We start from the raw sequence: 23,836 nt of genomic DNA on the forward strand, positions 1-23,836 counted from the left end.
GGTTTGCCTGGCTACGTGGTGGGCTACGTGGTGGTCTGCGTGGTGGTTTGCGTGGTGGTCTGCGTGGCTACGCGGTGGTTTGCATGGTGGTCTGCGTGGCTACGTGGTGGTTTGCCTGGCTACGTGGTGGTTTGCCTAGCTACGTGGTGGTTTGCGTGGCTACGTGGTGGTTTGCCTGGCTACGTGGTGGTTTGCCTGGCTACGTGGTGGTTTGCCTGGCTACGTGGTGGTTTGCCTGGCTACGTGGTGGTTTGCCTGGCTACGTGGTGGTCTGCATGCAGCCCAGGTTCTTTCTACTGAGCATGAAGCACAATACAGTAAAATAGCAGAGAGCTTCTTAACAGCTATGTGCAGTGATGCTGAGGGACGGCCCGTCACTGCAGTGTCTGAATCAATGGAACCCACAGCGAGCTTGCTCTCTCTCTCTCTCCATCTCCTATACCCACAGCGAGCTTGCTCCCTCTCTCTCTCTCTGTGTGTCTCTCTCTCTCTCTCTCTCTCTCTCTCTCTCTCTCTCTCTCTCTCTCCACATTTCACTGCCCGTCCTCTTCCACTCTATCTCCCTCAATTTATCTTATTTTCCATCCCCTCTCAATAATCTTGGGCATTCAAACTACTCCCTCTCTCTCTCTCCTTTTATTTCCACTCTATTTTTCTTACCCCCTCCCCTCTCTCTCGCTCTCAAACCACTTGCAAGCTGATTGCTCTCCTCTCTTGGTCTCTCTCTCTCTCTCTCTCTCTCTCTCTCTCTCTCTCTCTCTCTCTCTCTCTCGCTCTCTCTCTCTCTCTCTCTCTCTCTCTCTGTTTCTTACTTTACTTTCTCGCTCCGTTTGAAAAACAACCAAGGTTGTTTGCTTGGTGGAGGTGGGAAAATCCCCTCTCTTTCTCTCTCTCTCTCTCTCTCTCTCTCTCTCTCCAAAAAGAAATAATCATTCTAAAAACACAGCCGGTGTTCTAAAATATCAATAAAGAACTGTCCCCCCCAATAAACTACATCCACTTCTCACCCCATTCAGCGCATTGTGTGAATGCAATATCCTGCCTCCACACACACACACACACACACACACACACACACACACACACACACACACACACACACACACACACACACACACACACACACACACACACACACACACACACACACACACACACACACACACACACACACACACACACACACACACACACACACACACACACACACACACACACGATTGTTGTTGGTGTGCTGAGATTGACCCCCTCCCTCCCCCTCCCTCTCTAATATCTCTCTCCCATCAGACACAATGCAGATGTAGGTCAGGCTCACTCGGTGGCCGCTGATGTGACGGTGGGGGGAGCCTGGGTTGTATTAGCCCAGGAAATGACATATGAACGACTGAATCCAATAACACAGTATCAACACCGCAGAGTCCATCTCTTGACCCCCCCCCCCCCCGCCCCCTCTCCCTCCCTCCCCACCCGAACACATCCTGACCCCCTGGGGTGCGAGAGGAGGTACAGAGGGGTCAGCGCAGCAGGGGGGTGAGTGGATACTGACCTGCACAGTTTGAGGCAGGCTTTCCTTCCATTAAGTCCTGACTCCTCTTACCCCCCCCCCCCCTCACCTGCCCTCCACTCGCAATACTGCAAAAGGAAGGGGGGTGGGAGCGGGTAAATACCAATATTCAGAGGAACTTTCTTCAATGATATCTGCTCGGGAAATCACCTGTCAAATGTTTGCTTATCACCGCTATCTCACATAGTTCAGAAATCATTTAGTGAGAAATCCAACTTCATATTGGATTTTTGTCATTTTAGACGACAAAGCCATGTGTCACGATTCCCGACGTCAAAACAACCCACAGCATAGAGGAGACGACGAACGATGCATATGGGTATTTCGCAGAGCCCCGTCATTATTTCTACCGCTTTACTACCGCTACCTCCACTGCCTTCATTTGACCTGTTCCTCACCCCCTACCTAACGCATAATATTTAAAATGATATATTATATTATATCTGCCCATATCCCCCACTCTGTCCCCACCGTGCACTCGGCCCCCTGTCCTCACCCTGCACTCTGCCCCCTGTCCTCACCCTGCACTCTGCCCCCTGGCCGGGGCCTTCATCCACCCTGTCCCCACCCTGCACTCGGCCCGGGGCCTTCATCCACCCTGTCCTCACCCTGCACTCTGCCCCTTCATCCACCCTGTCCTCACCCTGCACTCTGCCCCTTCATCCACCCTGTCCTCACCCTGCACTCTGCCCCTTCATCCACCCTGTCCTCACCCTGCACTCGGCCCGGGGCCTTCATCCACCCTGTCCCCACCCTGCACTCTGCCCCCTGTCCTCACCCTGCACTCGGCCCCTTCATCCACCCTGTCCTCACCCTGCACTCGGCCCCTTCATCCACCCTGTCCTCACCCTGCACTCGGCCCCTTCATCCACCATGTCCTCACCCTGCACTTGGCCCCCTGGCCGGGGCCTTCATCCACCCTGTCCTCACCCTGCATCCACCCTGTCCTCACCCTGCACTCGGCCCCGGCCCCTTCATCCACCCTGTCCTCACCCTGCACTTGGCCCGGGGCCTTCATCCACCCTGTCCTCACCCTGCACTCGGCCCGGGGCCTTCATCCACCCTGTCCTCACCCTGCACTTGGCCCCCTGGCCGGGGCCTTCATCCACCCTGTCCCCACCCTGCACTCGGCCCCGGGGCCTTCATCCACCCTGTCCTCACCCTGCACTCGGCCCCGGGGCCTTCATCCACCCTGTCCTCACCCTGCACTCGGCCCCGGCCCCTTCATCCACCCTGTCCTCACCCTGCACTTGGCCCGGGGCCTTCATCCACCCTGTCCTCACCCTGCACTCGGCCCCGGCCCCTTCATCCACCCTGTCCTCACCCTGCACTTGGCCCGGGGCCTTCATCCACCCTGTCCTCACCCTGCACTCGGCCCCGGGGACTTCATCTGTCTCCAGACTACCTTACCCCGCCGGGATGCGTGAATACTTTGGGCAGCCAACATGCCCTTCCGCGTTGCTCTGATTGGCCGAGCGCGCGCATGAGCCGCGACGCGCTCCTCAGCCAGGCAGGAATACTAAACTCCGCTTAGGGCAATTTATACAAATACAGTATTGATTATGCCGTAACGAATCATTAAAAAAAATATACCGTTAACTGGAATATGTTGTTTCTTTACACATATGTTGGATTATGTAATTGGTTTGTCATGACAAACCAATAAAAAATCGCGAATTAACCGGTGGCTACAACAACACATTTTTTAATAATTCGTTACAGCGTAATCAATACTTCCATTTGTATAAATTGCATTAAGTGGAGTTTAGTATTCCTGCCTGGCTGAGGAGCGCGTCGCGGCTCATGCGCATGCGCGCGCTCGGCCAATCAGAGCAACGCGGAAGGGCATGTTGGCTGCCGAAAGTATTCATGCCGCCGGCATGTGAGCCGCGGCCCCTAACAGAGGAAAGGATGGATGGGGTGGAGGGCCAGGGGTCAGCCTCCTGCGTTGGTTTTGATCAAGCCTAAACAATGTTGTCAGTGGACACGACGGAGAGAGATATACCACAGCCCAACATCCCTTAGCACAAGGACCGTCGTAAACTTCCATCTCTAGAGGACAGTGTGGAGGAGAGAGCTATACCAAAGCTGAACATCTTAGACCGTCATAAACTTCTACAGTATCTCTAGAGGACGAGAGAGCTATACCGAAGTTGAATATTATGGGGTGGCGGCTGAGTGGCGCAGTGGGCAAGGTGCTCGCCACTAACACAGGAGATGCTGGTATCGAGCCCAGCTCTCTGCGTTGCTACCGGCTGGCCGGCCGTCATACTAACACAATTGACAAGTGTTAGCCGGTGGGAAAGCCGGTGGGTGGGGATTTGACGTAGTGGACAGCGACTCCTACAGGTCGGTTTGGTGACGCCGGTGTGGCGGAAACAGAAAGTAGCGGGGGCAGCGTGAGCCTCCCACGCGTTACTCCTCGCCACTGAGAGTTCGAGCTGCTGCAGTGAAAAGATGCGACAGGCTGCCTCCTTGTGTACCGGAGGGGACACGTGATGCAAGGCTTCTATCCTCACTACAGCCAACCAGTGGGAGGCATAGTCTAGCAACGTTCAAGATAGGGGAGGGAAGAATTGGATAATATGAAAATTGGGATGGGAGAAAAATAGAAAATAAGGATTTTTTTTTTTTTTTTTTTTTTTAAGATTGTGGATAAAAAAAAATATTATTTATGGAGCCATTACTGTTCCAGAATTATCTGTAAATCTGTGTGGACAATTGTGCAACTGTATCTCAATCCATACATCTGTAAATGCATACACAGATCTGTACATGAGTACACAGATCTGTACATGAGTACACGTAGAACCCATAGAACGTCCTGAAGACCATCATAAACTTCTATCTCTAGAGGACAGGGTGAAGGAGAGAGCTAAACCATAGAACATCCCATAGCATAAAGACTATCATACACCTCTGTCCAGAGGACAGGGTGAAGTTGATGAGCTACATCCAAAGGTCACATTCAAGAGACATTGATGTCAGGGGAAAAAAATTGTTTGTTCTCTTAATACCGTTTATACTTTCTCATGGGGTGAATGCATGAGTAGAGTAAAAGTGAATCGGGCGGCCGGATTGGTCTAAACGGGCACTGTTCGTGATTACCAATGGAACGGGGCTCAGATGTGAACGGTAGACGTGAAGTGGCCAAAAAAGAAGCACCCTTTGAAGTAAGAAATCCTGTGAAAGTAGAGAAGTGAGCTGCTTTAATGGAGCTATCAGTTCCACTGCATTTAAACAAATATATATATATCTGTAGTATAACAGGAAGCCACTGAGGGCAGAACGTTCTTATTCCCCTAAAGACTTGAGGGCTAAACTTGACGTATTTCACACTATATCCTCAACGCTTCCCAGTAGTCCTGGTGAACGGGAGAGCCTCTCTAAGCCTGTCTAAACAACTCTTGTCCTCCTCTGATGGCATTATTTATACCGGGAGGATCACGGGAGCTCAGTCTAAAACCCCTATTCCATCCATCACGGGTGGAGATCAAGAGGGCTTAAGCAGAGACAGCCCTGAAAACCCTCCACTTGCTCCCCAATAAAAAAAAGAAAAACGCTTTCTTAAGTGAAATGAGTTTCTTCTCATGGTTCAGTGATTTTATTTATTCTTTATTATTCTTTATTTGTTTTACCCGTCTCCTGTGGCCTTCTCAACCCCACAGCTGCCCCAACCCCCAGTGTACTCGCGGGACAGAAGTCGCTTTTCACATAAATCCTGGTGTCCGGGGAGCTTTAATTTTGTTCACCCAGAAAGCAATTTACGTCAACTTAACAAGGGTCTTTTATCTCTAATGGCAGCAAGGTAGCTGGGGGGGTGGTATAGACCTAGCATGGTGGCTGTGGGTTAATAGAAACAGGAAGACAATGAAGATGTACAACCCACTACAATGGGGTATAGTAGTGTACAACAGTACAGCCACTAGTGTAATGCACACCATTCCATTATTATTATCATGTTCTATTCTATTGTTGTTGTTGTTGTTATTATTATTATTATTATTATTATTATTATTATTATTATTATTATTATTATTATTATTATTATTATTATTATTATTATTATTATTATTATTATTTTTTTTTTTTTTTTTATATATTATACTATATATTCTTTTATATTACTATTTTATATTAGTATTTTATATTATTATTTATATTATTTTATATTAGTATTTTATATTCTTTTTATTATTTCTACTATTATTTCCTGCTTTGACGCATGTATTTCCCCCAAGGGGATTAATAAAGGAACACTTGACTTGAGTTCATATAAAATGCTGATACAGTAAAATAAAACTGCTTGGATTTTATCCTATAAACAGTACCAGTCAAGTTCAATAAAGTAGAATTTTCTCTGATATATCACATGCCCAGCGAAATGCACAGTGCAGCACATAAATATGGCAGACGCCAAACTCACGCTCTATAGGAAAGACATAATTTTCCCCTGGCTTATCTTGACAAACCTCGACTCCCGACAGCAGACGGGACTTGAAAGGGTCTCTCCCGCTACGGTGGAAATGAGAGGAGACGTGGACAGGAAGGGCCCGGTCGTTCTGCCGAGCTCCAGAAACCTTTTCTGAACGCGTTTATGTCCTGCCATCAAAGGGCAGACGCTGGGAGAGAGAGTGGCGTCAGCCCGGGCCTGAGAGAGGGAACACCTCCGCTCCTCTCTTGACCTCCTGTAGCCCCACCGTCCTCTCTCATCTGCTTCCACGAGGACTGATCAGACGCCCGTTCAGATCTAACTAAGGCTGAGACGATATGCAATTTGGAAGAATCGATAAATCGGGACCAAATTATCGATAAATATAGATATTTTTATTAGTATAATTTCTTTTTTTTAATAATTTATTTTATTATTATTTAAACAACACATTTATGTTTATTTTGCAGCAATTCTTTGTCGTTGCGGCCATCTTTAGTGTTACAGATTTCCCCATTAAAAACTACCACAGTGATCCTTCTCATTTTATAGTCAGTGGTCTCTGGATGTGATGGAGGAGTGCATTGCATATTGAATGCACAGTGCAGGGTTGCATTTCAACTGAATTTACATGAAATGGGGATGTTTTAACTAAAACATGCCACAATACCTAGTATTTTAGTAAGTATAAAGTATTAAAATTGTTATTAAAAATAAAATAAAAATTACACATGCAAAAAAATCATTAAGTGATGCCACTTTCACGCAGTTATCGATAATTATCGATACACCGATAAGTGGTCTCAGCCTTAGATCTAACACCCTTGTCTCTATTCTGGAAGCCCCCGTTTGGTTTTGATGGCAGAGTGTAAAAATAATATTCACTGTAGACTTACTTAAAAAGGACCATACCGGTCTAAATATGAGTTTTAGCCCATTTACTAATCATCACACATATTTTATATTGCCCCTGATCATTTTCCCTAGCATAGTTTATGAGCATAGCATAGCTTTGATTAAATACATTATTTATTTATTTTATTTAACTTAAAATTAATATTATTATATTATTATGTTAATAAATCATAGAATTATATAGAATAAAGCTATCGAAAAATCTCCTGGTTGTGATAACAAAGAGGTAGCTCCTCTCTCTCTCTCTCTCTCTCTCCCTCTGTGTGCACTACCTTGTATATGTTCAGAAACTCACCACTTTCCATAGTATCTTTCTGGTCCAATGCGCACATCCATGTCTTTGATAAAAAGTCTCTCTTCAGTGTGACCAGGAGATATATCTAAACTAGGTTTAATACTATAGTATATAACATGACCAGAAGATAGATCTAAGCTAGGTTTAATACTATAACATGACCAGGAGATAGATCTAAGCTAGGTTTAATACTATAACATGACCAGGAGATAGATATAAGCTAGGTGTATCACTATAACATGACCAGGAGATAGATCTAAACTAGGTTTAATACTATAACATGACCAGTAGATAGATCTAAGCTAGGTGTATCACTATACCATGACCAGGAGATAGATCTAAGCTAGGTTTAATACTATAACATGACCAGGAGATAGATCTAAACTAGGTGTATCACTATAACATGACCAGGAGATAGATCTAAACTAGGTGTATCACTATAACATGACCAGGAGATAGATCTAAGCTAGGTGTATCACTATAACATGACCATGAGATAGATCTAAGCTAGGTTCATCACTATAACATGACCAGAAGATAGATCTAAGCTAGGTGTATCACTATAACATGACCAGGAGATAGATCTAAACTAGGTTTAATACTATAACATGACCAGGAGATAGATCTAAACTAGGTTTAATACTATAACATGACCAGGAGATAGATATAAACTAGGTTTAATACTATAACATGACCAGGAGATATATCTAAGCTAGGTTTAATACTATAACATGACCAGGAGATAGATCTAAACTAGGTTTAATACTATAACATGACCAGGAGATAGATCTAAGCTAGGTGTATCACTATAACATGACCAGGAGATAGATCTAAGCTAGGTTTAATACTATAACATGACCAGGAGATAGATCTAAGCTAGGTTTATCACTATAACATGACCAGGAGATAGATCTAAGCTAGGTTTAATACTATAACATGACCAGGAGATAGATCTAAGCTAGGTGTATCACTATAACATGACCAGGAGATAGATCTAAGCTAGGTGTATCACTATAACATGACCAGGAGATGGATCTAAACTAGGTTTATCACTATAACATGACCAGGAGATAGATCTAAGCTAGGTTTAATACTATAACATGACCAGGAGATAGATCTAAGCTAGGTTTAATACTATAACATGACCAGGAGATAGATCTAAGCTAGGTTTAATACTATAACATGACCAGGAGATAGATCTAAGCTAGGTTCATCACTATACATTACAGGCCAAGTCTTGGTGTCTTTATTACTTATTATAATTTGTATTCCCTCTGTTTTATTCTCTTATTGTTGTGACTCCCACCTCGTCCCAACTCATCGAGTCTAATCAGACGTGATTGGGAGCAGCTGGGCGCACGCGGGGACGCACACGGAGGGAGAAGCACCGGCAGCATAAAGAGCCCGACAGCCCGTACCAAGAAGCCTATTTATAAATCTTAGCATTCGTATTCCTCGTGTCTTGGACTAAGCCGGTTTATTACTTTGTTTTCCCCCCAGTGTTTTGTTTCATCTTCATCGTTTGCTAACCGCCGTTGTCTTCTCCTCTCTCCTTCAAGGATACCCCCCCGCGCTGGGATTAACACTGCTTCGCTTCCTGCGCGCACTTGCGCTCCGACTCGCGTCTCGGGACGCACAAATGGACTTTTCCCACCCTTTTTTACCGGACTGGTTAGTACACGCAAACGAACAACAGCTTGACACATATACATTTTACACCACATTAGTTTTACATGTTAGACACACGCATCCACACACATAGGTTATTCTGTATTACACACCACATTAACATGTTTCCTGCTGGCATACACACGTCCCCCACTTAGGAGGACGTGTTAGGATAGTATTGTTTATTTTCTCCTATTGTATATTTTCTATTAAATCTGGTTTATTTATTCATCTGTTTCCTGTGTCTGTCTGTCCCGGGGTACTGCCACTTTTGAGCACTTGGTTCGACCGTAACACTTATTACTAGGGATGCACCGAATGGGAAATTCTTGGCCGAAACCGAAAATAGGAAACAGTTGGCCGAAAACCGAATGTCGAAAGGCATTGATTAATATAAATATATATATATAATGTATATATTTTTTTCAGCTACCTGATTATGGCAAAATACATGATTATGGCAAAACTTTTTACTTAAATAATATTAATAATCACTATTATGGGCCCATAAAACATTTATTCAGCACTTTTGAATGCATACATTAATTCCAGACTGACTGCTGAAAGATTGTACAATTTTAACATTTTCTCTTTGCATACAACAAAATGTGCATTAAAGTCAAGTGCATTTTCTTTTCTCTGTAGGATAACTACAACAAAGTGCACACACACGAGAGGGAGAATAGCTTATAGGAGACTTAATGATGTTACTGTAGTGGCTACTGTCATAATTCACGGCATTCCTACATGGAAGGACTGTTGTATTTACTACATCTCCCATGACTCTTAGCGGGGGATGACGTAGCTTACGAGAGACGGGTCAAAGAGGAATGGAAGCATTGTTAGCTAGCTTAACGCTAACGTTAGTCAAAGGTTTTTAACCGCGACGTGCATATAGTAATGGCGAGGATGTAATGTTAAAGACGCATTTATTGGATGCGTTGCTCGCGGAGTTTACATAGAAACAGCGCGACTCCCAAGAGGAGTTAGTTATCACAGGCTGCAGAACGCAGGAAGAGCTGCCAAGCTGCTCACGTTATACGTTGTGCATGCTATGTCTGTAGCCGCGTTTTGATTACGTCATCACAACAACACTTTAGGTTACGAACGTTACGTAACCCTGTTCTTTGACATTCGGTGATATATTTTCGGTGCTAAAACCCTTTCGGCCAAAAGTGCCTTTTTAACCATTTTCGTCCGATAATTTTCGGTGGCCAAATATTCGGTGCATCCCTACTTATTACTTTATTATTCATAATTTTACCGTGTATTCTATTCTACAATGTTATTGCACTGCACTATTTTACTCTGTCTATTATTTTTTGTTACAGGTTCGAAACTGTCAGGTATTAAACTGTGTGGGTATCAAGCAAGAAAGACTGTCAGGCTTTAAAACTGTGTAGGACCCAGGTCTAGAACTGCACCCTGAGAGAGGGAACTGCGCCCTGAGAGGGAGGTTTGCCCTGAGTGGGATGTTCAAAGGGTCAAAGTGGGTATCAAACAAGAGGGAAGACTGTCAGGTTTTAAACTGTGGATACCAGACAGAAGGTAAAGACGACTTTGAACTGTTAAACAGTAAACCAGAACTATTTTATTGTACTGTAAAAAACTGTGATTTTATATGTCTGCACTTTATGTGTTCATTTCATGTCTTTTCTATTCTACTAGAACTGAATCAAACCATAAACAAAGTGGCCTGTTGGGATGTTAGATCCTAATGTAAAAAACTGTGATTTTATATGTCTGCACTTTGTGCTCATTTTACCCTTGCTATTATTTTACTTATTTTTACTTTTATTTATACGCCCCACTATCCGCTGGGTGCATTAGAACGTGAGGTTCTGATATAATCTTTATTAATATATCTGCATTATTTTATCCCACTTTATGCTTTGCTCTTGCTCCTTGTTTTACACATATTTTATGTCAGCACTTTGAACTGCAATCCCCTGTATGAAAGGTGCTATACAAATAAAGTTATTATTATTATTATTATTATTATTATTATTATTATTATTATTATTATTATTATTATTATTATTATTATTATTATTATTATTATTATTATTATTATTATTATTATTATTATACTGGACTTGTATGATACTTCAAGCTTCTTATTCACTGGGCACTTGTTTACTTGCTCTTATAGCTGCTCTTTTTGGTCATTGCTATGTTGGTGATGCTGGAAATGGAGCTCACTCTAAGTGTAAAACGTCCCTCTGGATAATTAATTGCATCTGCTAAATGTGTAAATGTTATCTGGATCTCTCTCTATTCACTGTATGGCTCCACCCCTCCATGTGAACTCTGGGACCCAGTGAACTGCCTCTGCCCTTCAGCCCCTTACACTCCTCCAAGACGCCCACCACCACCATCACTAGCACCCCCACCACTACTACCACACGCACGCACGCACACACACACAACACAGAAGGCCCTTTCTCTTCTTTGTCAAACGTAGGTCAGCCACGTGACCCTGTGAGGATATCGTCCCCCCCCCCCCCCCTGGGATGTAGATGTAGATGAGACTGGTAAGAGGATGCGGAGGAGGCAGATAAGATAATGAGGAAGAGGACGAAGATGATAAGGAAGATAAAGAGGAAGAGAGGGAATGAGAGGATAAGGAGGAAGATGAGAGGGATGAAGAGGAGGAGAGGAATGAAGATGAGGGGAAGGGGGAGAGGAAGAGGAGTAGAAGGAAGAGCAGGATAAACATGATTGTTTCAGGTCTATTCTATTTCATGGACTATTTTCTCTTTCGATACACTGCAGCCTGGTATCAGTATTGCTGACATGGATTAGCGGGAGGAGGAAGGGGGGTTCGGGTCAATATGTCAGGCCTCTTAACGTACTTGTTGGAATTAGACTGGGGATTTGGTAACATATTCTAAAGGAACACACAACATAGCCGTGACATGAGGTTCAATCAGGAAGCACTCTCCCCTATGGGAAGACAGACGCACCTTCTCTCTCTCTCTCTCTCTCTCTCTCTCTCTCTCTCTCTCTCTCTCTCTCTCTCTCTCTCTCTCTCTCTCTCTCTCTCTCTCTCTCTCTCTCTCTCTCTCTCTCTCTCTACACACAGCATTGATTAACTGTGTAACTTAGAAGAAAACTAGCATTGCTTCTGAAACGATCAGTGGAGAACAGAGGAGAGATGATGAGGATCTAGAGGAGGTGAAAAAGAGGGAGTGAGAGGAGGCTGAGACAGAGGGAGAGGATGCGGATGAGAGGAGGCTGAGCCAGATATAGAGGAGGATGAGGAGGAGAAGAGGCTGAGACAGATATAGAGGAGGATGAGGAGGAGAGGAGGCTGAGACAGATATAGAGGAGGATGAGGAGGAGAGGAGGCTGAGACAGATATAGAGGAGGATGAGGAGGAGAGGAGGCTGAGACAGATATAGAGGAGGATGAGGAGGAGAGGAGGCTGAGACAGATATAGAGGAGGATGAGGAGGAGAGGAGGCTGAGACAGATATAGAGGAGGATGAGGAGGAGAGGAGGCTGAGACAGATATAGAGGAGGATGAGGAGTAGAGGAGGCTGAGACAGATATAGAGGAGGGTGAGGAGGAGAGGAGGCTGAGACAGATATAGAGGCGGATGAGGAGGAGAGGAGGCTGAGCCAGATATAGAGGAGGATGAGGAGGAGAGGAGGCTGAGACAGATATAGATGAGGATGAGGAGGAGAGGAGGCTGAGACAGATATAGAGGAGGATGAGGAGGAGAGGAGGCTGAGACAGATATAGAGGAGGATGAGGAGGAGAGGAGGCTGATACATAGAGAGATGATGAGGATGAGGAGAGGCTGAGACAGAGAGAGGATGATGAGGATGAGAGGCTGAGACAGAGGAGAGGATGATGAGGAGAGGATGATACATAGAGATAAGATGAGGAGAGGATGAGATAGAGAGAGAAGATGAGGAGAGGATGGGACAGAGAGAGAAGATGAGGAGAGGATGAGACAGAGAGAGAAGATGATGAGAGGATGCTGAGACAGAGGGAGAGGATGAGGAGAGGCTGATACAGAGAGAGGATGATGAGGATGAGGAGAGGCTGAGACAGAGATGATGATGAGGAGAGGAGGCTGAGACAGAGGTAGATGATGATGATGAGGAGAGGATGAGACAGAGAGATAAGATGAGGAGAGGATGAGACAGAGATATAAGATGAGGAGAGGATGAGACATAGAGAGAAGATGAGGATGAGGAGAGGATGAGACAAGAGAGAAGATGAGGATGAGGAGAGGATGAGACAGAGAGAGAAGATGAGGATGAGGAGAGGATGAGACAGAGAGAAGATGAGGATGAGGAGAGGATGAGACAGAGAGAGAAGATGAGGAGAGGATGAGACAGAGAGAGAAGATGAGGAGAGGATGAGACAGAGAGAAGATGAGGAGAGGATGAGACAGAGAGAGAAGATGAGGAGAGGATGAGACAGAGAGAGAAGATGAGGAGAGGATGAGACAGAGAGAGAAGATGAGGAGAGGATGAGACAGAGAGAGAAGATGAGGAGATGATGAGAAGGGCAACAGGGGCAGCATAACATGATATTGATGAAGAGGAAATTAAGCAGACAATGTGGGTAACACTTTATTTTACACAATAATAATCATGAATGAGCAACTGTATGTTAACAAAGTGTTAATAAACCGTTAGTACTAAAATCCTGCCAGAATAGCGTCTGCATCACTATTCCTCTCAAATCCCCATTTGTTACCGTACCTGCTTACCTCAGATCAGTTGAATAATATGTTCCTACGCTTAGTTCACATAGTTAAGTCATTCGTTTCTGGGTACTTAATCATTATTACGTGTCCCCTGACAGTGAAGTGTTTAATACGTCTCATTACCGTCGTGGCCAGGAGTTTTCCGTAGGTGAGGTGCGCTGGGATGTGGTCTGGCTTGGCTCTCAGAGACTCTCTGTACCAGTGCTCAGCCTCCGCCAGCTTGTTCAGTCGCATGAAGGCCTCGCCTGTGAGGGGGACATGGAGCGTGAGACCAGGGCTCAGTGTCTGCTTGTACAGAGCGATTAAGGCGAGCCACCCCGCTTGTAACAAGAGATACATTAGTCGACTAGTAGTAGGATTTTCCGACTAGTCGATTCGTTGATTTCATCGACAAATCTCAAAGAATTATGCAGAAGGATCCCTTTAAATCTCGTGCTCACCAGAGGTGTCCTCGTACCTTTTCAGGAAATACGTTATTCAACATGGTAAAAAACATAAACATCAACTAATTAACCAACAGACCGACATACATTACTTTTTTACAAGCAATCTAGTGATACACACTGAATCGTTTTGTTGAACTTTTACCATGTTTACACCTACATGTCCACACTGTCAGTTCCAGTGAATTTGAACACCACGTCTGTAATATACATGTGTGTGTGCGTGTGTGTGTGTGTGTGTGTGTGTGTGTGTGTGTGTGTGTGTGGGTTAAAAAATAATAATTCATTGGATAATTTCTCTTTTAGTAAACATTGAAAACGGGTCCCACAGACTAACAGGTCCTGTGTCTTATAAATGGCCTTTTCCAGTGTTTACTGTAGCATTGTTTCCTGTGTCTCTAATTTTCATATTGACTCATCAGTCTAGTCTCGAGTTCACGAGATCTTCCCTCACTCAACTAAGCCATTCTGATTTGACTGTTTTGCTGACATGAATAAGGCACTGGTTGTAGTCACCGCCCACAATTCGCTCAACAACAGAGCAGTGGAATTACTTCCTCAAACAGAGGGCGCCGACAGACAGCAGAGAACGAGTAAGCGAGAGAGGGAGAGAGAGGGAGAGAGAGAGATAGAGAGAGAGAGAGAGAGAGAGAGAGAGAGAGAGAGAGAGAGAGAGAGAGAGGGAGAGAGAGGGAGAGAGAGGGAGAGAGAGAGAGAGAGGGAGAGACAGAGAGGGAGAGAGAGAGAGAGAGAGAGAGAGGGAGAGAGAGAGAGAGAGTGTGAGGGGCTGCAGCGCATGAGTGTGTGTAAATGTGTGTGCGCCGCGGGGATGGGTCTTCTCCCCGCAGTCGGGAGCACTCCATATCACTGTCAAAATATCTTTGCGCACGCTCCCACGCGCACGCCCGTATTCCGATCCGTGCAATAATATTCACAGAGGTATATATTGTCATTTGAAACAAGTTACCAATGCATTGTCCCGTGGGATTATGCCCCCCCGCGGCTAAATTAATTAGTATCCCCCTCAATCTCTCTCTCTGCCTGCCAGTCGCAGACTGTGTGGGTGACTGTCACTCAAAGCGCTTATGGGCGGAGCCCAGCACAAACAGCTTGAAATCTTGAGGTCGAAAATGTTTGCTTTTGAGTACTTGATTAAAAATATAAAACAATGATTTTATTTTTATTTTTTTTACAGATGTGTTCCATAGACTCACAGGAATTGTGTAAAGTTGCCCAAATAGTGAAAGGAATAGCAATGCATGTCCCGTTTAAGTGAGACTCTTAAGTGAAACATTAAGGGATTGCCATTTCAGCAGCCACACATTTTAAGTGGAAACATACACAAAGTGAGATCAAAAGCAGATTACTGTGATACAAGTCCTGCATTGAAAATTCTACTCATTCTAAGAACGGTACTGAAGCAATCGTTGCCATTTGTACCTAAGAATCCAAAGTAAAAGTACACATTATAGATGAGGTTGCTGTATGTTCAGTGCTTAGCGGTGCAGGTATGCGTGTGAGGGGGACATGGAGGTCCAGGTCAGAGGTCGCAGGTCAGTAGGTTAAGTAGCCACATATCTTCCTATTGTTCCAGTGAGAAACTCAATGACAGGGAAGTGGCCACGCTGAGAGACCAGAGGGTCCCCGACACCCGATCTCCACACCTCCGTGTTTATTAGTCCAAGAGGATTTAACTTGGAAAAGTCAAGTCAGGCGCCTATTAAGTCAAGTAAAAGAATAGCTCATATTTGTTTGAACGTTCAGAATCGAGGCGTCAGAAGTGTCTGAAGAAACTGAAAGTCTGGGCGATACTCAATTTCTTCCCCGTCCGGAGTTCCAGAAAAAGTGAGCCGCTCGCAGCGCAGCGGGTGACGAATGTGTAAAAATAATCACCAGAGATGTTTGGGTCCCTTTAGGTGTTGGAATGGGCTTAAGTTGAGCGGGAGACGCGCTGCGGTACAGGAGAACATAACACGGCTGCCAGACCGGGCCTGGCGGTGTCTCTCTCCTTCAACCTACCTTGATCTCACCTGGTCGGGGACTGACCTTTAGATTAATCTGTGTAGTTTAGTTATGGTACAGGGTACTACATGGTACCACTGGGTAGTTTACTATAGGGTAGTTTAGTTAGGGTACAGGGTACTACATGGTACCACAGAGTACTACTTGGTACTGCATGGCATTACAGGGTACTACATGGCTTACACAGCTCTACATGGCACTACAGGGTACTACATGGCACCACAGGGTACTACATGGCACTACAGGGTACTACAGGATACTACGGGGTACTACATGGCACTATGGGGTACTATAGGGTACTACATGGCACTACGGGGTACTACATGGCACTACAGGGTACTACATGTCTGCTCCTTTGCAGCACCACAAACATGGGAACTCTCTAACTCTCCCCCCCCCCCCCCCTCTCCCCCCCCCCCCTCTCCCTCCCCCTTCTCTCTGAGTACCCGTCTCCTGGCGCTGACCAAGGTGATGGATGCCTCGGGGTCTTGGCCAAGCTTGTAGTGACTGCTCTACATGCACCTCCGAGGCATTGGATCAGTTATTCACCGCCGTCTGTCCGTGGTCCTGTCAACTGATTAACAGACTGTTAACAGATTAACAGTCAACGCGGTTTCATTGCTGGGTTAAGTACTTCTATTCTATTCACATAATACGCTTACTTCATATATCTACTCCATTCACATATATGCCTACCACTTGTATCTATTGCTATGTCCGCCTACTACAATCTTATGAGCTGTCTAACGCCTGTCCCGTCTCCCTGTCTTCCTATGACTTGCTGTCCTGGAGTGTTGACCGGAGTGTTGGACGTTGACGAAGGCCGGGAGATTGCGACCCCCTCTGCGTGCCCCCCTGTCTTCGGAGGTTTCGTAGTGGTGACCGGAGTGCCGGATGTCCCGCGATGATGCCGGGAGTTCGCGACCCTCTCTGTGCCACCCCCCCTTCCCCCTGTCTCCGGCTGTCCCTGAGCAACGACCGGAGTGCTGAATGTCCCGTGACTAAGACGGGGAGGACGTGACCCTCTTGCGCCGCCCCTGTGCTTCAAATAGATCCGCTATCAACTCTATCTTTAATTTTTCAAAATGTACAGTTGCTATTGCATGCACTCATCTGTGTTTCACTACACACATGAGTGCATGCTTACCAACTGTCCGTCTGCAACACTACTATCACCGACATCTAAGAAGGGAGATCCCCCCTTGAACGGCCCTTCTAAGGTTTCTCTCCTCCACATTGCCTGTGGAGCTTTTTTCCCTATTGTTAGGTTTTAGTGAGTTTTTCCTTACCTTCGCGTGGGGTATGTCTGGGAGTGCTTGCATTCTTTCATTTATTTGCATTCATCTAAAAAATGTTTGGACCCTATGGTGTTCTTGTTCTGTTCTTGACTTATTGTTATGTTGTCTTCTTGACTTGTTTAAAGAAGACCTGTACGGCCCATGGGGACATTAACGTGTGTTGTCGGGCCCTATAAATAAATTTGATTTGATTTGATTTATGATGATGTGGAGCCGATGACACGTGTGTCAAACACCAGACGTCGAGCGGCTAGAAAGGATCTCTCCTGAAGAGTGTCGTGGTAATCATCCGTCGGTAACATTGTTAAGATGGCTACCACAGGATTTGGATGATGTTGTTGGACATGAGGCCTTGTTTCATGTCATGCTACTGTTTGCTGCTACTTACCAATGAGGTTGTTGATTTGGTAGAATCCTTTCTCAGCACAATCCATTGCTGTTCCTCATACTAGCTTCGGATAGTTAGCCACGGACCAATGCAAAGTCAATGGGGTCAAGCTCCTGTCCTGTACAAGATGACTGAAAACAAATTAAATCTACCTTGTGTGCACTGTGGAGTAGATTTCCGTTGCCTTCAGTCCGGACCTAGTATGAGGAACAGCATGTATTGCGCTGAGAAAGGACTCTACCGATCAACAACATCATTGATAAGTAGCAAATAGGCCTAGCGTTAAAAAGAAAAAAGCACAACTATCAGTTTAACTTGGATGGGAATGGCCTTCTATCACTTCAAGCTCTATGTTGTCAACACTCTCCCTGATCCCTCAGATATCATCCGATACCTCCTTCTTCTTCTCCTCCTCCTACTCAGGATCTCTGTCTGTTCACACCTGAAAAAACAATAACCCCTCTTCATAGCCGTCTTTCATAGCCCTCTCTTGCACTTGCAGTATTACAAGAATTTGACAACAGAGACCGGTAATGGGCGCAACACAGCTAAAGCAATAATTTGAAATGCATTACGGCAGAGAAACAAGGAATCGAGGAGTGACAGGGGGTTAAAGTTCTGCATGAACTGGCAACATGGTTTATGTACATCCACACCCAGGTCTCACGAACTGCCAAATTACAGACACGGGATCCCCAGGAACAGCGCAGACTGAAACTTAATTCGCCAGGGATTAGACTAATCGCTTCTCTGATAAGAACCGACGATAAGCAACAGGTGGCTGGTGATTAATCACCACCCGCTGACCTTCGCGGTGATCCGCTAACCCACCCGTGTCCTTCATTAGAAACGACTGCTAATGGCGTGTAATATACCTCAGAAATACATGGCACAGAAAGCATGTAAGTGGTATCAAGTTTAGAACCGATTTCCTCTCTCGCTATAATGTAAGATCAGGACTTGAGCCCTTTTCCTGAGATGTAAGGCGATATCCATACCGCGGTAAAAGTTTGAGGGAATATTTTTCCAAGATGTTATCCACAAGTAGAATTTTGTGTGTCGTGATCAGATTATTTTGAAACTATACAGTATATTCTAATTTCAGTGAGGAGTGAGTCTTAATATTTTCCTTCCCAGAAGTGAACATAAAATTGAATTAAGAGCAATGATTATAGGGCAATATCCTAACCCAGTATATTCACAAGACAAAGCAGAGCCGGGGGACAGGAGTGTCAGTCTGTGATTCATTTCAAATGCATGGTATTCAAGTACAAACAGCCTTAACACATTCCCGCCCGACAACGTATATATCCGTGTTTCAAATCCATGCTTAAAGGACCAACCACGGATATCTCCGTGGCAAGGTTGTTTTGGCTTTTATTCCATTTGAATAACCTATTCAAGGTCGCCGAGCTGCACTGCAGATGTACCCTATTCTTTGAATTCGAAAAAGTGCATACCCGGCCAGATCCTCTTAGGGCGCTGTATCGATAATGCAGTGTTCCCTGTGGCAGAAGTGTCTTTTTTTTTTTTGATTTCCAATGTAGTTTTCTACTCATCTGAAGCGATCCCTATAGCCTGTTGCACAGAATACGTTTTGGATCGCGGATTTCACTATTGCAGTAGGGAATATTTCATCAGCCAATGGACATATCGATCTACCAGATGGCGATCGATAACTGGGAAATGGTCTGGGGGATCAACCGGCTCATGGCAGATCTTTTTCACGTAAATTACATGCTGATCAGGGCTTGTTATGATACTCAACCAGCCGATCAGCGTATGTGGCTACTGAGACGAACACGGTTATTGGTAATCAATAATCAGAAATGACGTCCCCCGCCCCCCCCCCCCCCCCCCCCTTTCATGCATTCATGCTTGAGGATCGTACCGATCATATGCAGTTTGAGTTTTAACTGTGCTTTGAGTTTTAACTGTAGCTTCTGTATAACCGAAATGCCATTGGATATAACGTTAGTAGCTATTAGCCCTTTATCCAGCTTTCCAGGAAATATACTAGACCAAATTCCGTATAACGCTTATATTAAAGACACTATAAAATGAGAACGTATTGATGATTTTTTTTTTCTTTAAGCCATTTTGAAGGGACGGTTTATGGTCTCAATTGACAATGAGAATGGACAGATAGCAATACTATAAAGTATAGATTTAGCTCTACAAACAGCCCCACGGACTGTGCAAGTCTGTTTACATATGCTGGCCGTCTACAGTGATTTTAGACGCATCCAAATGGCCGCCAATGTGTTAATACAGGCCTTTGCTTACATTTTAAAATAAAATTAATAAATGTATATACCACATAATTTATCTATATCTGTATATACCATATACATATTTATTATATATCTGCATATATTCATGTATATATATATATATATATATATATATATATATATATATATATATATATATATACTGTATATATATCCCATACCTACTCTTATTAGTGTACATAATAATTGGCATATTACTCAGTAGCTTCATTATATATTCCATTTAATCACACTGTATATAGTTATGTACTTTACTGCACACTCTAGTCAGATGACAACTTATCTTTGTGGTATTGTGCTTGTGCTGTACAATGACAATATATTTTTATCTAATCTATATAATCTAATAAAAAATCTGTACCATAAACAACCAGAAATGGGATTCTTCTTTATGATCCGATTTTGATTCATTCCTACCCTGTAAGCGCGGCTGTACAAATGCTAGCTACCCTATCGCTAGGTGTTAATGGGATTAAAACAAGCCCACGGCTTCTGTCAACCCCCCCCCCCCCCCCCCAACAGATCTCTATTAGAAGGGACAGCGGACTCCACAGAGCCGAGCCCACGGCCCCTTGGAGCGGAACATTCCACAACTGAGAGGAGCAGTGAGCGCAGATTACCGCCCAGGGGCCTCATTTATACCTTTATCCTCAATTCCATCGTATGAGGAATTTCAAAAACAGATGGAAATTATACCTCAAGCATTCATACTTCGGGGGGTAATCTGAAAAATTAGTTTTTCGCTTCTCACCGTCCATCCCCTAAGGTTCACGCGGGAGTTTTGGCGAAGGGGCCTCTTGTGTTCTCTGCCCCTGCAGCCTGGAACCACTTGCGTACAGATTTGCAGCTACTGTTAGATGAGCTGATCCACGATTAGAACATTAAAAAAATCTAGCGAAGGGATTCGGAGGCAGATGATTCAATTGGGATTTGTAATTGCTTCCCTCAGCTATGTTCCATTTCCTCTTTGTCTGTCTTTTTGGCCATATGATTCTGTTGAGTTGCTACTGTTTTGCTATATGTGCTTTTAATGTTTTATTTTATGTTATTGTGCAATACTGTACTGCTGATACCCTGGCCAGGGCTCCGTGGAAAAAGAGATCTTGTATTCTCAATGGGACTCACCTGGTTAAATAAAGGTTTAATAATAATAAATACTTAGGAAAATTCCCGTGAAGCTCTGATTTTGACATCAAGATAACCGATTAATAAATCACAACTTTTTTAGCTTGGTTATGTACAGTATTTGTGTGGAAGAGCCTTTTATAAATCAGGCCCCGGGTCTCTCTGCTCCTGGCGAACAGCATGGAAGCCACAGAGAGACCTTGTAGGAAGGCCAGTAAAGAGATATGAGTGGGTTGTGCCAAACGTGCAAATCAACTCTGCGAAAGGGAACAACTCCTAGCAGGCGAAAAAACCTCATAGGTCTCTGCCACGTTACCTCCCAGGCCGCACACGCCTCCCAAACTGTGATAGGGGCTTCGGGTCAACGTTCTGACATATTCTCAGCACCTCTGTCAAACCACATTTGGACACGCGGTACAGAAGCCGCTCTACTGGAGAGCACTGGAGTATAGTCACTCCAAAAAGAGTGTGTGCGTGCGTGTGTTTTGAATGAGATGTAGAAAGAGAAAGAAAGAGAGGGGAGGGGGTGACTAGTATGACTCACATTTGAATGGGATGTTTGAGTGACAGGAACTGGAAGTGAGAGGAATTAGGGTTCACTTGGAATGGGAATATTATTGTTTTTCACAATCAGAAATCACAACTCGGTCAGGCAGCTGCTTTGCTCGTGGCTGTAATGTGATGAGCTGGGGTTGTTCTTGAGGCGGACAGCCAATTAATTGGGTTACTGCGATGTGGAAACCTCAACTTCGGCGGCTGAACGGGGTAAAACGACTGAACAACAGCCACACAACCTCACCTTTTAACACTGTTTTCATGTTCCATAAAAAAATTAAAATACTCTATGCCAATTTCAAAGTCAAACTTAGTTACAAAAACAAAGCCGTATACGCACTGTAGTCTTCTACCGGCGAAAATGATTTGTGCCTAATTTGTAATGCTTACTGAAAGCTGGGCTTTAGCTGCCTGGCCGAGAGCCTGACATATTGAGTAAAAAAAGAAATTACTTCACTTGGAAATATCAGGGGGGGGGGATTTAAGTTTTTCAAATTCATCCAGAAATACATAAAACACAGAGTGAAGCGGTGAGGCGGCCGTACACCGAGACGTCTCCAAGCATAACACCATTCACCTCTCCTCTCCAGTGCCCCGTTATTATGCACCCAAAATCACACCTACCCATCATGTTGTAGAGGCTCTGGGGGAAAACTGCCTGGGCATCTTCTGTATCGCTTCTTTATACACAGACAGGGCTTCCTGTGAATAAAACAAAATGAGAGGGCCATGTGTTAGAGAGAGGAGGGTGGCCGAGAGAGAGAGAGAGAGAGAGAGAGAGAGAGAGAGAGAGAGAGAGAGAGAGAGAGAGAGAGAGAGAGAGAGAGAGAGAGAGAGAGAGAGAGAGAGAGAGAGAGAGAGAGATAGAGAGAGAGAGAGAGAGAGAGAGAGAGAGAGGAGAGAGAGAGAGAGAGAGAGAGAGAGAGAGAGAGAGAGAGAGAGAGAGAGAGAGGAGAGAGAGAGAGGGAGAGGAGAGAGAGAGAGGGAGAGAGAGAGGGATAGAGAGGGGGGGCAGATACACACACTCACAGACAGAAGAGAGCGAGAGAGACAGAAAAGATAAAGAAAAGAGAGAGAGACACAGAGAGAGGGAGTGAGAGATATAGAGAGACAAGAGGGACAGCCACTGATTCCTCCCCTGCCTGCCTCACGGACCCTGACACTCTGACACAGGCGTGGAATCGGGGGTCATGGATATGGCAGCTGAGACAAGAGCAAAGAGTGAAGAAGAGGTCTGTCCTCGGGTGTCATGGCCAATGAGAGCACTACGGCGGCAATACACACACACACACACACACACACACACACACACACACACACACACACACACACACACACACCACACACACACACACACACACACACACACACACACACACACACACACACACACACACACACACACACACACACACACACACACACACACACACTCCTGAGTGGAGGTGCAACGTTCCATATAGACAGTTGAAATGGAGGTCCTTGGAGTGGCTGTAGACACGTGTCAGACCCACAGCGATTTATCGAGGTCCTTTATTGAAGCGGTGGCTCTAGTGTTTCGTTTCCGAGATTGAATCAGCAATACAAGCGCTGGGTACAAAATGAGACGTGACAGGAGCTGTGGAGTCAGTATAGGCGACATTATGGAACTGAGAGAGCTGGTTGTTCATTTCTCATTGTTATAGAAGAGCAATATCAGATCAACAAAACAATACATCTTGCACTTCATCCATCTGGGAAGGAAATTGAGAATTCTTGCGAGTGTTGAAAGTCATTGTGTTTTATGAAACAAAGCGAGAGGAGTTTGAGGAATAAAACTCTTGTGTTTACATCACATGAATAGGTTAAAAAAACATAGGTGCAGAGAGACACGCGGTGCTGAAAACCCCCGATTTCAAAACGTGCACAGGTGGGGCGCAGGTATGCTCGCGTTCTTTTGAAAATCTACCTTGTTAGCTTGTCACAAATGTGTACCAGAAAAACAGCTGATCTTGTACACTGTACAGTAGGGCTGACCTTCGAAGCTTTTTTTGGCAATCGAAGCTTCGGGGCCGAGCTTCGATTTTAATTCGAAGCTTCGAAAAAAAAATAAAAAAAAAAAATTTAATTTTT

General features: G+C 44.7%; 1 protein-coding gene across 1 annotated transcript in view; it reads right to left on the reverse strand.

Moving 5' to 3' along the window:
• tmtc2b (transmembrane O-mannosyltransferase targeting cadherins 2b) overlaps window positions 1-23,836 on the reverse strand; it is a 316,193-nt gene that overhangs the window by 43,067 nt on the left and 249,290 nt on the right. The window contains 3 exon segments of the mRNA XM_084335402.1: window positions 13,723-13,844; window positions 22,349-22,375; window positions 22,378-22,426. Coding sequence (XP_084191528.1) covers window positions 13,723-13,844; window positions 22,349-22,375; window positions 22,378-22,426 — 198 coding nt within the window.

The sequence above is a fragment of the Notolepis coatsorum genome (genome assembly GCF_963971535.1).
Source record: "Notolepis coatsorum genome assembly, chromosome: 18".
Taxonomy (NCBI): domain Eukaryota; kingdom Metazoa; phylum Chordata; class Actinopteri; order Aulopiformes; family Paralepididae; genus Notolepis; species Notolepis coatsorum.